Source organism: Hevea brasiliensis, chromosome 5 (genome assembly GCF_030052815.1).
Source record: "Hevea brasiliensis isolate MT/VB/25A 57/8 chromosome 5, ASM3005281v1, whole genome shotgun sequence".
NCBI classification, from domain to species: domain Eukaryota; kingdom Viridiplantae; phylum Streptophyta; class Magnoliopsida; order Malpighiales; family Euphorbiaceae; genus Hevea; species Hevea brasiliensis.
In genome coordinates this window covers 15,402,719-15,417,285 of record NC_079497.1, presented here as the reverse complement: position 1 = coordinate 15,417,285, position 14,567 = coordinate 15,402,719, and the positions used below count along the sequence as shown (strand labels likewise).

The 14,567-nt window shown below is 30.8% G+C and overlaps 1 protein-coding gene across 1 annotated transcript; it reads left to right on the top strand.

Annotated features, from left to right (window-relative positions):
* Positions 1 to 6,552: 6,552 nt before the first annotated feature.
* Positions 6,553 to 9,279, top strand: LOC110662449 (NADPH-dependent aldo-keto reductase, chloroplastic). The gene is given in 7 exon segments (XM_021821414.2): positions 6,553 to 6,789; positions 6,953 to 7,003; positions 7,249 to 7,325; positions 7,472 to 7,559; positions 7,799 to 8,068; positions 8,266 to 8,511; positions 9,046 to 9,279. Coding segments are annotated over 7 exon segments (933 nt in total). The 5' UTR covers positions 6,553 to 6,669; the 3' UTR covers positions 9,127 to 9,279.
* Positions 9,280 to 14,567: the final 5,288 nt, after the last annotated feature.

Genomic DNA, 14,567 nt, shown 5'->3' with positions numbered 1-14,567 from the left:
TACTGATTAGAGATCGACTCAAGGCTACATCAGACCGTCAGAAGTCCTACATTGATATAAAGAGGAGAGATATTGAGTACATAGTGTGCGATAAGGTATTCCTCAAAGTTTTTCCTTGGAAGAAAATTATAAAATTTGGCAGAAAGGGGAAACTGAGTTCTCGTTTCATTGGACCATATGAGGTTCTGGAAAGAGTGGGTCCTCTGGCATATTGTTTGGCATTACCTCCAGAGCTAGAGAAGATACATAATGTCTTCCATATGTCTATGTTGAGGAGGTATCGATCAGACCCATCTCATGTACTACCAGTAGAAGAGATTGAGGTAAACCCAGACCTCACATATGAGGAAGAACCTATAGAAATTCTAGCATATGAGATGAAGCAGCTAAGGAACAAGCAGATACAACTGGTGAAAGTGCTGTGGAACCATCATTTAGGCTAGGAAGCTACTTGGGAACGAGAGGAAGATATGAGGAAACAGCACCCATAGCTGCTCAGAGACTGATACCAGGTAACATTTTGAGACGAAATTTATTTTAAGGGGGGAGAGAATTGTAACACCCCTATATGCATAGCTATGTGTAATGCACTGTTCTAGTGATCGGTGTCGATTCGGACAATTAAGAAGATTAGAACCATGTTTAAGACCCCTAGAAAAGCCCTTAATGAAAATAAATAGCGAGTACCAGATAGTGAAGTATAAATAAGAAAAACAAAGCATAAAAGTTAAATGAGCTGGAGGTCACAGCGATAGGTGACCTTACCTGGAAGTGACTGCGAGGTCAACTATAATCATAATTTTGAACGGGAAATTATGACACCACAGTCCTAAGGTCTATGGCAAAGCTAGTGGAAAAGAGAAAATCATAAAAAAGAGTTTATAAGTAGGTCAAATAATTAGGTTAGATTTTCAGAAGAAATACCAAATTATTTACAAACCGGATCAGACCGGCGATGGGCAAATTGGTCAATTCACCCCTAGAGGTGACTCATGACCTAACTGTCTAATAAAATCTAAGAAATGAACATTTCGGAATATAGAATTAAATTAAAAAAGAATGAAAAAATAAAAGAAAAAGAAAACAAAATGAAAATTGGATTATGACCTCACCTTAGTGACGTCATACATGAAGTCAAAAATAAAAATTAATTAATTAAAATTTGACTAAGTCAAAAAGGGAAGATAAATACATAAAAACAAAAGAAAAAAAATTAAAATCCTCATTGTCTTCTTCCATAGCCGACCACTCCCTCTCCCATTTCTCTCTCTTTTTATTTTTGTCCTCCATTAAAGCTTGAATTTAAGCTTTTTAAACCCCCAAATTTTCCCAGAAATTCCCTATTATTAGTGATTAAACCTTACTTTGGCAATTAGAAAAGAAGAATGAAGAAGAAAAGGAAGGAAGAAAGAGAAGGAATTGAGAAGTTGAACTTCAAAGAAAAGGTTATTCGTTCATCATGTAACTTTTCTGTAAAATTCATGTATTTATGGTTGAATTAACCTAGAATTGAAGAAAGATTGAAACAAATCAAACTTGTTAGACTCTTTGGGGATTTCAGCCAGCACATAAGGAGTTAGGGTTTGCTTGAGTTTGATGAATTTAAAAGGGTAATTAAGTTGAATTAAGTGTATAGAAGATGATTGTGCACTTTAATTGTACTAATTGAGCCATTTGCAAAAATTAGGGTTCTTGAGTTCATGAAATTAGGGGAAAATTTGAAGAAAATGGTCAATTGATGCAATTGACCCTAATTGAGGTTAGAAATGGTCAATTGTGACCAATTGAGATGTTTTGGAATGAGTAGAAAAGCAATTCAATTCAGATTGGAGAGTGTTCACCTTTGGGCAGTATGACCTAGGTCCCTTTCAGGGATAAAAACTGAAATTCTACCAATCCAATTAGTGTGAGGTCAATTGGATATAAAAGTAGACACATAATGACACAATTTTCATTTAGAAACCATTCCCAAAAAATGACATTAAGGTAGTGAACAATTAGGTTAAATCCGGATAATATGCACTGCCACTGTATCAAAATGACTAAATAAATAGTATTTATTCATTTGGCCATAACTTGGCCTAGGAAGGTCCAAATGACCTGAATTTTATACGATGGAAAGCTAAGACATAGCCCTACAACTTTTATAAAGAACACAAACCCAAATTCTAACCATAACCTATCCAAACAGTGAGCTGTAATTAGCACACCAAAACTGCTAGAACCAAGAAAGTGCCCAGAATTCTGGGTTTAAACTAATCAGGCCAGCCTTAGAAAAATGACTATATCTTGGGCTACAAAACTCCAAATGGAGTGATTCAAAAAAGGAATTAAAGATAAGACAATAAGGAATAACTTTTATGAAGGACACTTAGACAAATTTCCACGGTAACCAGACCAATGGAACAGTGAAAATAAGGGACCAAAACTGAAAAATTGAAAATTCTCTTAGGAGACCTAGAAATTGAAATGGCAACCAGGCGAACAAATTAGGTACTCAAAATGTGGTATGTGAGTGTAATTGGAATTCACATACCTATTAAGCATGAGAAAGTTAACATTTTGTCTTGAATAGTACCATGAATAGTAAACTCAAAATGCAAAGTTTAGATAATACCATTTTAAGCCTATGTAGGGATACAATTAAATAAATATGTAATAGATTGTTGGAATTATTATGAGTTATGATACTGAAACACTGTAATTTGCGTGTTTCAGTTGAAAAAGACTTGGGAAAAGATAAGGAACATTGAGTCAAGGCCTAAATGCGACTCAAATCAAGATTGTGGACAATAAACCTTATTTAAGCATTTTCTCATTGAAAATTTGATTTAGTATGTATAATAAAATTTATGTATTAATTATGAGTTTAAGAACTTTTGTGTTACCACCTCGTGAATGAAAATGTGACTTTGAAAATTGATTGGATTTTACATGTAATACTTGAACAAATTATTTTAAATTGATTTCGGATTCATACTCAGCATGAAAATGCCATATTATTCCTCCTCCATTTATGGGGTTGAGATTGATTATTTTCCTCTCTCTCTGGCTTACCAGTTGAGGTTGAGATCAAATGAGTACTCATTAGCTAGCTAGCCACCTCCTTCATTGATTTCGATTAGTGAGGTTGTAGATTGCTTTGTCATGGTGTACAACACGGCATTGATTGGAAATTTTGTGTCATGACTTAAGTTGTGTATGGATTCGCAACACTGTGTTTATGAAATTATTTAAAAAAATTGTATTATTAATGTGATTTGAAAATTGTGAAATGAGATTGTGAAATGATTGAATTATGATTTGTCAATAAATGTTTTATTTATAGTATTTTAAATTTTTATTGTACACCACTGAGTAAATTTTACTCAGCAATAGTTTATTTTGCTATCGCAGATAAGGGCAAGGAGAAAGCAATAGAGTGAGCTGCTATTAAGAGGACTACATTGACCTTTTGTACGGGTATTTATTTATTTATACACTTGTAGTTATTTTGATGTAAATATCGTAGTGTCATATGTATTAATGTAAAATTGAGCAGTTGTATAGTAAATTGTAATAATCATATTTTTAGATTTTATATATGTAAATTAAACTTGTGAATGTAAATTAGCTGTATTGAATGCAATGTTGATGGAATTATTTTGAAATGTTTTGATCTGAGAATTTTGAGTTGAATTGTGATTGATGATGTTGGTTTGAGATTATTTGGAGGTTGAGATTTGTAAAGTGATTTATTAGAAGTGCTTTTTACAGGTTTTAAATTTTTAATTTTTCTTAATTATAGACGGCACTCTGCTGAAATTTTTACAAAATTTATGGAAAAATAAAAAGGGCCAAAATTTTTACCTAGTTTTTAAAATGAACTTAAAAGTTTTTAATACCTGTTAAAAGTTCTCACCACCTTAAAAAGAAGACAAAATTGTTTTAAAATCCCTTGTAGTGTATTTAATGGTTTATCAGTAGGCGAAGTATGGTAATTCATTAAGTATACTACGGGATCATGTTATATCTTACGGAGGGGTAAGGTGTTACACCCTCCTTACCAGTGATAACTTACTTCCGTAGAACCCATCTCTAGTGACGAATCCACATAAACCTATTTTCACGCAAAACATGACCCTCGAGCATGGCTCTTCAAGTGCCTTCTTGACATTCTCAATGATCTTGCGCACAAACAAACAAGATCTCGTAATGTTTTTTCTTAATCTCTACATACTAAAAAAGGACAGAAAGTTAAGAGCACAAAACACAGTTCTCACACTTCACACATAATGCCAAGAGCACATAACCACATCACCAATTTCTTCCTCCAAGTGCACATAACGCCATCCTGTAACAGAACCAAACTCTCACTTTACACTTTATTTTCTCTCCCCCTAAATTGCAAATTCAAGATTTTAATATCAAATATGTTTCAATTAGGTTTAAAAAACAAAAAAGTTACTCCTTCCTCCGCCATCATTACACCATTTCCCACTAATCTCAAGTCCAATATCTTACCCAAATACTCCAAACAACCTCTAAATAGGCCATGTCCCTAGCCTCTACAAGCTGTTATTTCGTAGATTGCTTCATATTGATATCATTGTTTAGTTGAGTCAGCATTAATGGGGTTGGATGCATGTGAACTAGTGAGGGATATACAAGGTGAAGGAGGCAGCAAGCTGGACCAAAGAAGAAGCTTGGTGTGCTGGCCGAAGAGGGGAAAAAGGAGGCGATGGATGTACGGTGCTATGGAGATAGGTTTCCTATGGGTCTAGGGTATAGCTTCGTTTGCTTAAGTAGATGCTGTGTGATTGAGAAGTTATTTATGGAGATGGGTAGTAGATTTCAGCTTGGGTATGGGGTTGGGTCTGTCGAGATATGAATCGGTCATGAAGGTTGGGCAAGGGTATGATATGGTGTCAGAATAGGTTGGTGAGGCAGGTGAGTGTTGGGGGAGCTAGGTAAGGTATGAGACTTGTAATGGGTTTCTGTAGCTGTAGCCGAAGAGAAAGAGGCCAATAGTCGTATAAGTCCTTAAAATATTTCAGGGCCCAAACAAACCCTTTAAGTTTTAAAAAATAGCAAATAAGTCATTTAAATTCTAAAAATAAAACAAATAAATCATTTTACCATTTGGAGGACAAATAAGTCATTTAACTTTGAAAAGCAAATTGAAAATAATTGAAATATAATTTGTCTTTAACTTAAATTCAGCCAAGGCTGTGCATAAACATTTTCTAGTGCATGGGGTCCTTATCAACAACCTTACATATCTAATTTGCAACATCCGATAGATATATATGGCATCCTAAACTAGTTGATAAGTTGGTCTTTACCGAATAATTCAAGGAGTTTCTTTATGCGTACATCAGTTTCGTTATAATTTTTACTGAGAAGCTTCTTGAATCATTCGATAAAAAATTGTTTATCAATTTGCTTCATGATACAGTAGATATTCACTAGATATTTGAAAATTAGATGCCCAAGATTATTGTTGAGAACTCTGTGCACTAGAAGATTTTCATGCACAATCTTTGTTAAATTTATATTATGGGCAAATTATAATTTTTTTTAATTATTTTTAAAAAGTTAAAAGACTTATTTATTTCTAACCGTTTATTTAATATATTTTTAAAAATTTGAAACATTTATTTAATTTTTTTAAAATTTAAAAGGTTTAATTAAATCTTAAAACACCTTAAGAAGTTATGTGATTATTTGAGATAACTTTAGGGGTCAAAATAGATAGTTTGCCTTTAAAATAGAATGATCCCCTCATTAATTATGACAAACTATAGGGATACAACTGTAATTCAGCCTTATCTTTTAACGCATAGTGCCACGGATCTGGCAAAAAAAAAAAAAAAAAGGCTTAAGGTTCAATTTGCCCCATATACTTGTTAGAGAGGTTCAATTTAGTTCATTTTTAATTTTTTATCTAATTTAACTCAGAAGTTTTGATTTATGCTCAAATTAGCCCAATTAATAAAAAATATGTAATTATTTAATTATTTTTTAAAATATTAAAATATTATTTTTATATTTATAATTAATTAATAAAAATGTTATTTTTATTATTTAATATTATTAATTAAACTAAAAATATAAAAAAATATTTTTATACTTTCATATAATTAATTAAAATAAAAAATTATTACTATTCTAATTAATAATGTTGAATAATAAAAATAATATTTTTATTTAATTAATTATATAAAAAATAATATTTTAATATTAAAAAATGATTAAATATTAAATAATTTATTTAAATAAATTATTTGATATATAAAAAAATTAATTAATTAATTATAAAATATAAAAATAATATTTTAATATAAATGATTTTTATTAATATTAAAATATTATTTTTATATTATATAATTTATATAATTAAAATATTAAATAAATTATTTTTATATTATATTTTAATATTAAAAAATAATATTTTTATTAATTAAACTAATTTAAATACAAATCAAAATTTATAAATTAAATTAAATTAAATAAAAAAATTAAAAATAAGCTAAATTTAACCTCCCAATAAATACTTATTAGAAAAAAAAAAACATTATCCTCCAAATGTGCAGGCGATGGAGTATGTCCTCGTCAACCATTTGAGGAACTTGTAGATTTATAGAGAAAGAATACTGTTTCCATCAATTTTCTAGTTTTTCTTCAGAAATGGCGAAATCAATTAAATTCTTTGAGTTAAACACAGGAGCCAAAATCCCCTCTGTTGGGTTAGGCACATGGGCGGCTGCCCCTGACGCCTTTGTCGGAGCAATTACCACAGCTGTTAAGGTACAGTATTTACATTTTCTGAAGAAATCTCGAAAACTGAATTAATTAGATTTTCTGAAGAAATCTCGAAAACTGAATTAATTCACTGATTGATGCTCTGCTTGCTATAGTGGCTATAATTTTGGTCTGCTTATATATTAACGAAGAACTTTGTGACTTGCAGGTTGGATATCGACCCATTGATTGTGCGCAAATGTATGGTAACGAGAAAGAGGTGATCATTTTGCTTGTGAATTGATTGTTTGTTTGTTTGTTGTTAGTAAGAATCGAGGGATGGACTGGATACAGCTTTCTTCAATTATTCCAAATTCCAATGGGGCTAGAAAGTTTCTTGCATACTATTGCATGGACAGATAGATTTTAGTTTTTGGGTTTTGAATTTGTAACCTAACAGAGCTGATTGCACTTATGCCTTGTGAACTAATTTCCTCCTTCTCCTTGCTTTCGAAATCCTTGCAGATTGGTTTTGCTCTGAAGAAGGTTGTTGAAGATGGTTTAGTGAAACGTGAGGACTTATGGATCACCTCCAAACTTTGGTATTTATTTTATCAGTTTCTAGGAAACTTTCTGAACTTTGCCCTGACTTGGAGCTCTATTAGGCTTTTGTGAAAATTGAAATTATCAAAGTGATGTTCAAATTTCTTCAATGCAGTATTCTGTTAAACATTATAATTACTTGCAGGAACACTGATCATGCACCAGAAGATGTTCCAGAGGCATTGAACAGAACTTTGCATGACCTGCAACTTGACTATGTTGATCTGTACCTTGTGTGTATACTAAAACTAAGCTTTAATTTTTCACAAAATTTTACCCTGCAAAACAAATTCTTGCATTAATATTTGATCATTTGGCTTCATAGTTCACTATTAAATTATTCTTTGACGTGCTTCAGAGTAAATTTTAAACAGTGACTTTCGGATTCATACCAGCATCACTCTCAATTTCTTTATGGCTAATCTATTATTTCCATATCTCTAAAAGCATGTGTTAATTTTTTTGTTGGAAGATCCACTGGCCCGTTAGCATGAAAAGGGGAGACTCCAAGCCTGAAAACCTTATCCAACCAGATATAGCAAGTACATGGAAAGCAATGGAGGCACTCTATGATTCTGGCAAAGCTTGAGCTATTGGTGTTAGTAATTTCTCATCAAAGAAGCTTGAGAATCTGTTGGCAGTTGCACGAGTTCCTCCTGCTGTTAACCAAGTGGAATACCACCCCATATGGCAGCAAGAAAAGCTTCATGCCTATTGTAAATCCAAAGGAGTTCACCTATCTGTGAGTGAGTAGACACACAGAAGTAGTTTCTTGCTCTTGCAGAAGAAACATTCATAATTAATGTGTCATGAGGAAATAAATATTCAGAAGAGGCTTTGACACAAATTGATTAATTTCATTTATTATATGGCTTTCATTTTCCAGACGTGCACAAGTTGATTTTGCATATAAAGTTCTGTTTAATTTTTCTTTTTCAGGGATGCATACCATTGGGTTCTCCAGGTTCAGGAAAAAAGATCGAGGTTCTCCAGAATCCAGTTCTCAAAATGGTTGCAGAGAAGTTGGGCAAGACTCCTGCACAAGTGGCTCTTCGTTGGGGGCTCCAAATGGGTCACAGTGTACTTCCTAAGAGCACAAATGACGCAAGGATTAGGGAAAATTTTGATGTTTTTGATTGGTCCATTCCTGAAGATTTGCTTGCCAAGTTTTCTGAAATGGTGCAGGTGAGTAATATTTTTGTTTATCTTCTTTTCATCGTCTGTCTTTCATTCAGCATTTCACACCCTCCATTTATGTTACTTCTCTTAGTACTACCATCTGTGCTACTTCACCTTCATCATGTATATTATAGTAGAGCATACTAGCATCTGCTGCAAGTCCACAAAACGAGTAGTATGTTTCCTATCCATGTTTCTCATTTTTCTTGTTTTTGATAAAATTAAGGTATTACCCTCATATTGATGCTAAGATAGAACAGAATTTTACCTTCTTGCTTTTGATAATGCTTAGATGTCAACTGCTACATGGGATTAGCCTCCTATTGAGGCTTTGATATATGCATTACTCTTGATTTTGACAAGACAATGATATTATCTGCTCTTTCTGTTAATTGAATGCATATGGATCCTTTTGGCTGTTCCTTGCTTAAAGTCTGCTTTGCTGAGATCAGATACTAGTGAATTAGCAATTACCAATGAGTATGAAGTGGCCTTCGCTTCTGTTTTAGATGATCAACTCTATGGATTTTAATTTTGCAGGAGAGACTAATTAAGGCTTCTGACTTTGTACATGAGACTTATGGTGCATATAAGACCATTGAAGAACTCTGGGATGACTAATTGTGAACCAACGCTGGATTTATGAACATTAGAATTCTGTTTTTCTGCTGCTTTGGTTTGGTCAAAACATAATTTTCAATGTTCTGGCAAGCAATTCAATTTGCATTGGGTAAACTTAGCTACTGGAAATGCAGAATGAGTAAATGCTGTAAATGGATAAAAATTTAGAATAAGACGGTATAATCATTCATAAGTAAACGCAGAATAAGAAATTCAATTCAATTTTAATAAATCAATAAAAAAAATTTTAAAAATAATATAACTATTTTTTGAGAGAAAATTTAGAATAGCTGATAAATAATTAATTGATAATTATGATTATATTTTTATTGATAAAATATTTACCCTTATGCTGCGTGGCTATAATTTAAAAAATTTATATTTTGCAATTATATTATATTTTTATTTTTAATTAGGTAAGTAGATCAATCATTAATTTATAATAGCGAACCTATATTTATAGAAAAAATTGCCAATCAGGAATATTAAAAACAAAAAGCTTATAATTTTTATAATTTTACTCATTCTTACACTTAAGAGAACAAAAAAAAATAGAGATTGAAAGAAGATATTATTTGAATAAATTAATTATTGAAATGGATAAAAAGATTTGCATGTAGAAAAATTCAATTAATCAAATATAATGTATGAAAACGATTAATAAACTTATTAAAACTCAATTAAACAAACAATCAGAAATTCATAATAATATAATACATGAAAAAAATAGAACAGTTAGAAAAAGAATGTCCTTATTTAATCTGCAAGTGAACACTTAATTTACAAAAAAAAGAAAAAAGAAAAATTAAACTGTAAATACATGGTCTAATTTTATTTGAGAGAAAATACTTAGCATAAATTTTGTATAATAAAAAGAAGCACCGTATTTCATTGGGTTGAAGCCTTGAACTTGTAATGCAAGTTTTTTTTTTTTCTTTTTTTTTTTAATTATTAGTATTTAATTGAAAGATAGTAATTCATTGATAATAGAAAGGACTGATAGCTCAATACAGAAAGAGCCCAACCCATACAACGATTACAAATCAGACCTTAAACCCAATAAGAGCCATGGCCAACTGGTAATACAGGGTTTGATCCAAGTAAAAGATATTTGCCATACGAAATAGTTTTGTTTTTCCAGAAGGTACTTGCCATTAAATTATTTATTTATATAAATAAACTTTTAAAAATTTTATTTTTCAAAATAAATAATTATTTAATATAAAATTTAGATATAAATATTATTTTTTAGAAAGTGCCTAAGGTCTGTCTTCTTTTTGAAAATTTTTATGGGATCTTAATATCTTGTCGAAAGTCAAGCACTTTATGTTTCATGCGTATTCCTCTCATTTGATGGTTCGAATTGTGTTATGTGGTAGGGGTGTGATTTCGAAAGTTGATGCTTTTATTACAGGGAAGAGTTGGAATCTATGAAGCACGCCATATGCACTTGTCTTGATTATGTTTTTGTTTGGAAAGTGAGTCATTTGCATTTAAGTTTTGATACGTCTATAGTTTCTTTTGCTTCATTATGTTCATATTATATCCAAAGAGTAATTTGAGCTTCTTATCTTATAGCTTGGTCAATTTGGAATGCCCGAAACAATAAATTGTATCAGAACAAGGATGTGGTGTGCAATGTTAGGTCTTCTAAAGCTGTAGCGCGGCTTCATGAGTTCTAGCTATGCAATGTTGGACAGTCCCCTCCTAGACTTATGTGTGATTTAGTAGGATGGAAACCCCCTCCAAATCAAATTATTAAAGTTAACTGTGATGCTACTATTAAGGAATGGACCTTTTGTGATTTAGGGATGGTTGTTCACAACCATAATGGTGAGGTTCTGATGTCTGGGGTTCCATTTCTTCCTTGGGCAATGTCTGCTGAAGAAGCTGATGAAGGCAAGACTTGTGCAACAAAAATTTTAAATTTTGATTTTAGCCTAGGTTACATATATCTCATGCTATTACCATTTACAAGCAAGCTATCACCAAAAACATAAGTTACATCTCTTATAACCATTACAAGTCTTCAAGCTCATTTTGCAATTTAAGAAACAAGAAGGAAACACCTAAACTAAGTTTAGGAGATTTACCAAAAGGGGCATTGAATCACCATTCAATCTCCTTTTTTTGTGAAGATATATTGCCAAGCGTTAACCCTCTCATCCATCCACATGAACCAATGATTAAGATAGGTCAGCACGTGAACCAAAATCCCTTTGAAAAGGTTTATGATCTCTTTCTTTTACTTGGTTATGGGTTAGTTGAAGAAACAATTTCTTCAATTACTAATTCAAGATTAGCAACTTCTAATTTCTCTTGAATTAGTTTAAGAAAGAAAAGCTTAATGTCCTCTAATGGAGGTTGAGAGAAAGATGAAGAAGAAATCTCTAAAATCTCCCTGTTGCAGGTGGGTTTTTACCTTTCATACTTTAGGGATATGAGAATCCCTAAAGTGGGAGAAATCTATGATATTTAGAGATTTGTAATCCCTAAAACAAGTTGATGGAGAATACTTCTCCAATAAGGAGACAAAATTGACACTTGTAAAAAAAAAAGTTTTTACTTTTGTCTCTTTTCCATCAAGTCAATCAATTAACATGTCATCATCTCATGATGACATATGACATCACACCTCATGTCAACTCATGTCTTCTCATGTCAATATATGTTAAGAGACATTAAAAACCTACTAATCTTCCTTCTCTCAATGAAATGCCCCATGTAACATTTACCTTAGTTTAGCATGCCCTATGCCGCCTTGCATGTGCAACACTTGCACTGGGCTATAACATGCCCCATGCTGCCACCGCACACTCCAAGCAACCTTTGCACCGGGTTGCAACATGCCCCATGTTGTATCCTATGTAATTTTTGGCAACATTGCTTTTCTTTCTTTTTAACCCAATTTTTTTAATATAGTTTCAAGTCATGCTAGGGACTTTTATATTTTTATTGTAAAACTAAATTATTAATTTATTTAATTAATTAAACCATGTAATTTAATCAATTAAATTATTCAAGTTTTGATCACTTAAGTTCTATTGGGTGTGACTTCTTAAGTTTATAAATAATTGGCAAAGAGAATGATATGAACTCTTTAATACCAATGGAATTCTTTCCATATACTTAGAGTGAAATTCCCTTTCTACCATTGGTTCTCATAAATCATGATTGAAACCTAGTATAGTGTGTTATGACTATCTAACTAGTGATGAATTAAAATTCATTCCTTACTTAGAACCTAGATCATACATACCATGCACTAAAGTCTCTCTGTTATGAAGTTCTAATCCTGGCTGGTGCCACGATACATGTCAAACTCCAATTGTTTTGGTTTATATGTCCTCATCTAAATTCTAATTATTGATTAATAAGACTTTCCATCAAAAACTCTTTTTTGATTAAGTATATCTGTCTTGGCCAAGAACTTTGTTTATTAAGAACAATTCAAATAGCATAGGACTTTATCACTATTTACTTAGGGTAACAGATCCCATCTTAACTGAACACCTATATATTATACATATCAAATTCAAACCACCAATATACAAAATAACCGTATCATCTTAGTTCAAGGGACTATGTATACTATAATGATATAGATGACAATATATTGACAAGAGTAAACTCCATATATATATCATTTATACACCACTGGTTTGACCTAATTATAAGTGCCTACTATATTTGTCTTGACATCGTAATGTTAGATGGTATAAGACTCACCATTTCACTTTTATTAGTATCAAAGCCATCAAAGCCTAATATGTGAAAACAGATAGAGGTGATAGTCTAGCCGGATAAATTATGCCTAACAAAATATCCTTGACTGCAATCCATTATTTATAGCACTTATATGAGACAATTCTATTGTTCATATTCTTAACTCTTTGAGAACGGAACCTCCAACAAGAAACTAATGGGCTTGTTCAATTAAGCATAAACATTTTAAGTTAAATTAAACATTAATGCCATTTATTAGGAATTTGGTTTACAAAACACAGCACAAATGTATTGTTTTAGGGCATACTACTGATAGCTAAGGCAAAGGTGGCCTTTTTTGCTGTGTAAAGGTCGATAGAAGCTGGCTTTGGATATTTTCTTCTTGAAACATATTCCCTTATGATGGTCCAAAACATCTAGAATAGGCAGCACCCCATTCCTACTTTGGCACTCATCTTATTTTGCTCCAATTAGCTCTTCAAAGGAATGGCCCCTCTTCGATAGGTCATGTGTCTAGGGTAGCTAACGCAGTTGCTCTTGAATTAGCAAAACTTGCTTTGTCTATTGAAGTTGATGAACTTGTTGGGATGGAAGAGGTGCCGCTCTCCATCAGTGCTTTTGTTTAGGCGGATTGTTGTCCTCCTTAGTGTTTTTCTTAATGAAAGCTTTATTCCTTAAAAAAGAAAAAAATAGAAATTAACAAGTAAAATTGTCTAGCGCATTATTGTGGATTTATAAATTAATATGAGGGTATTTTTATATATGCCTTTCTATTTTTTTTTTCTATACTTTAAAATATTAATATGAGATTATTATTATTATGTTTTTCCTAATAAAACAAAAAAAAAATACAATTGTTTCTAAAATTATTATTCCCATGAATAATAATTTTGAGTATAATTTTAATAAATATAATGTTAAATATAAATAAAAATTTGACTTTATTTTAATAAAAAATAATAATTAGTATAAGTTTAATAATTAAATAAATAACTGTAAAAGAAAAATAAAATAAAATAATAAATGATTATATAAGTTTCTTTTGAGATAATATAAGTTATTCTTAAGTGATTGAAAAATTAAAATAAATTGCAATTAAAAAGATTTAAAATAGGTCAAAATATCACTTATTAATTAATAAATTTTATTGTCACTTAATATTTAAAATTGGATTTGTTGATAGATGAATTGGTATTATTATGAAAAATAAATAATTTTAAAAATAAAACTTATAAAAGGAAAAAAATGCTCATGTGATTTGGAATTTAGTTTCGTTATATATAATAATAATAACACATCAACTATCTGTAAATTACACAAATGAAAGTAAACTAACGATTTCACATACCTTTAACCATAAGTTCATGACGAAATTTATTAGGTCAAAATCACCCTTATTTGGAAGAAAGCTTAAATTTGCTCCTATATTTTTATTCCATGTTTAAATAAGTTCTTTTTTAAGTTTTTGATTAAATTAGTCTAAAACTTTTTGTTTAAATTCAAATTGGTCCTTTTTTAGCTATATATATATATATTAAATTTCAAAATTTTAATAATAAAATATTAAATTTTTATATTTTAAATATTAAAAAAATTTACAAAATTAGTTGAAATAAAAAAATTGAAAAAAAATAAAAAGGAAGAACATCAAAATAATACATAAATAGTAAAAATATAAAAATAGATAGCAAATATAAGAATTGAAAGAGTAAAAG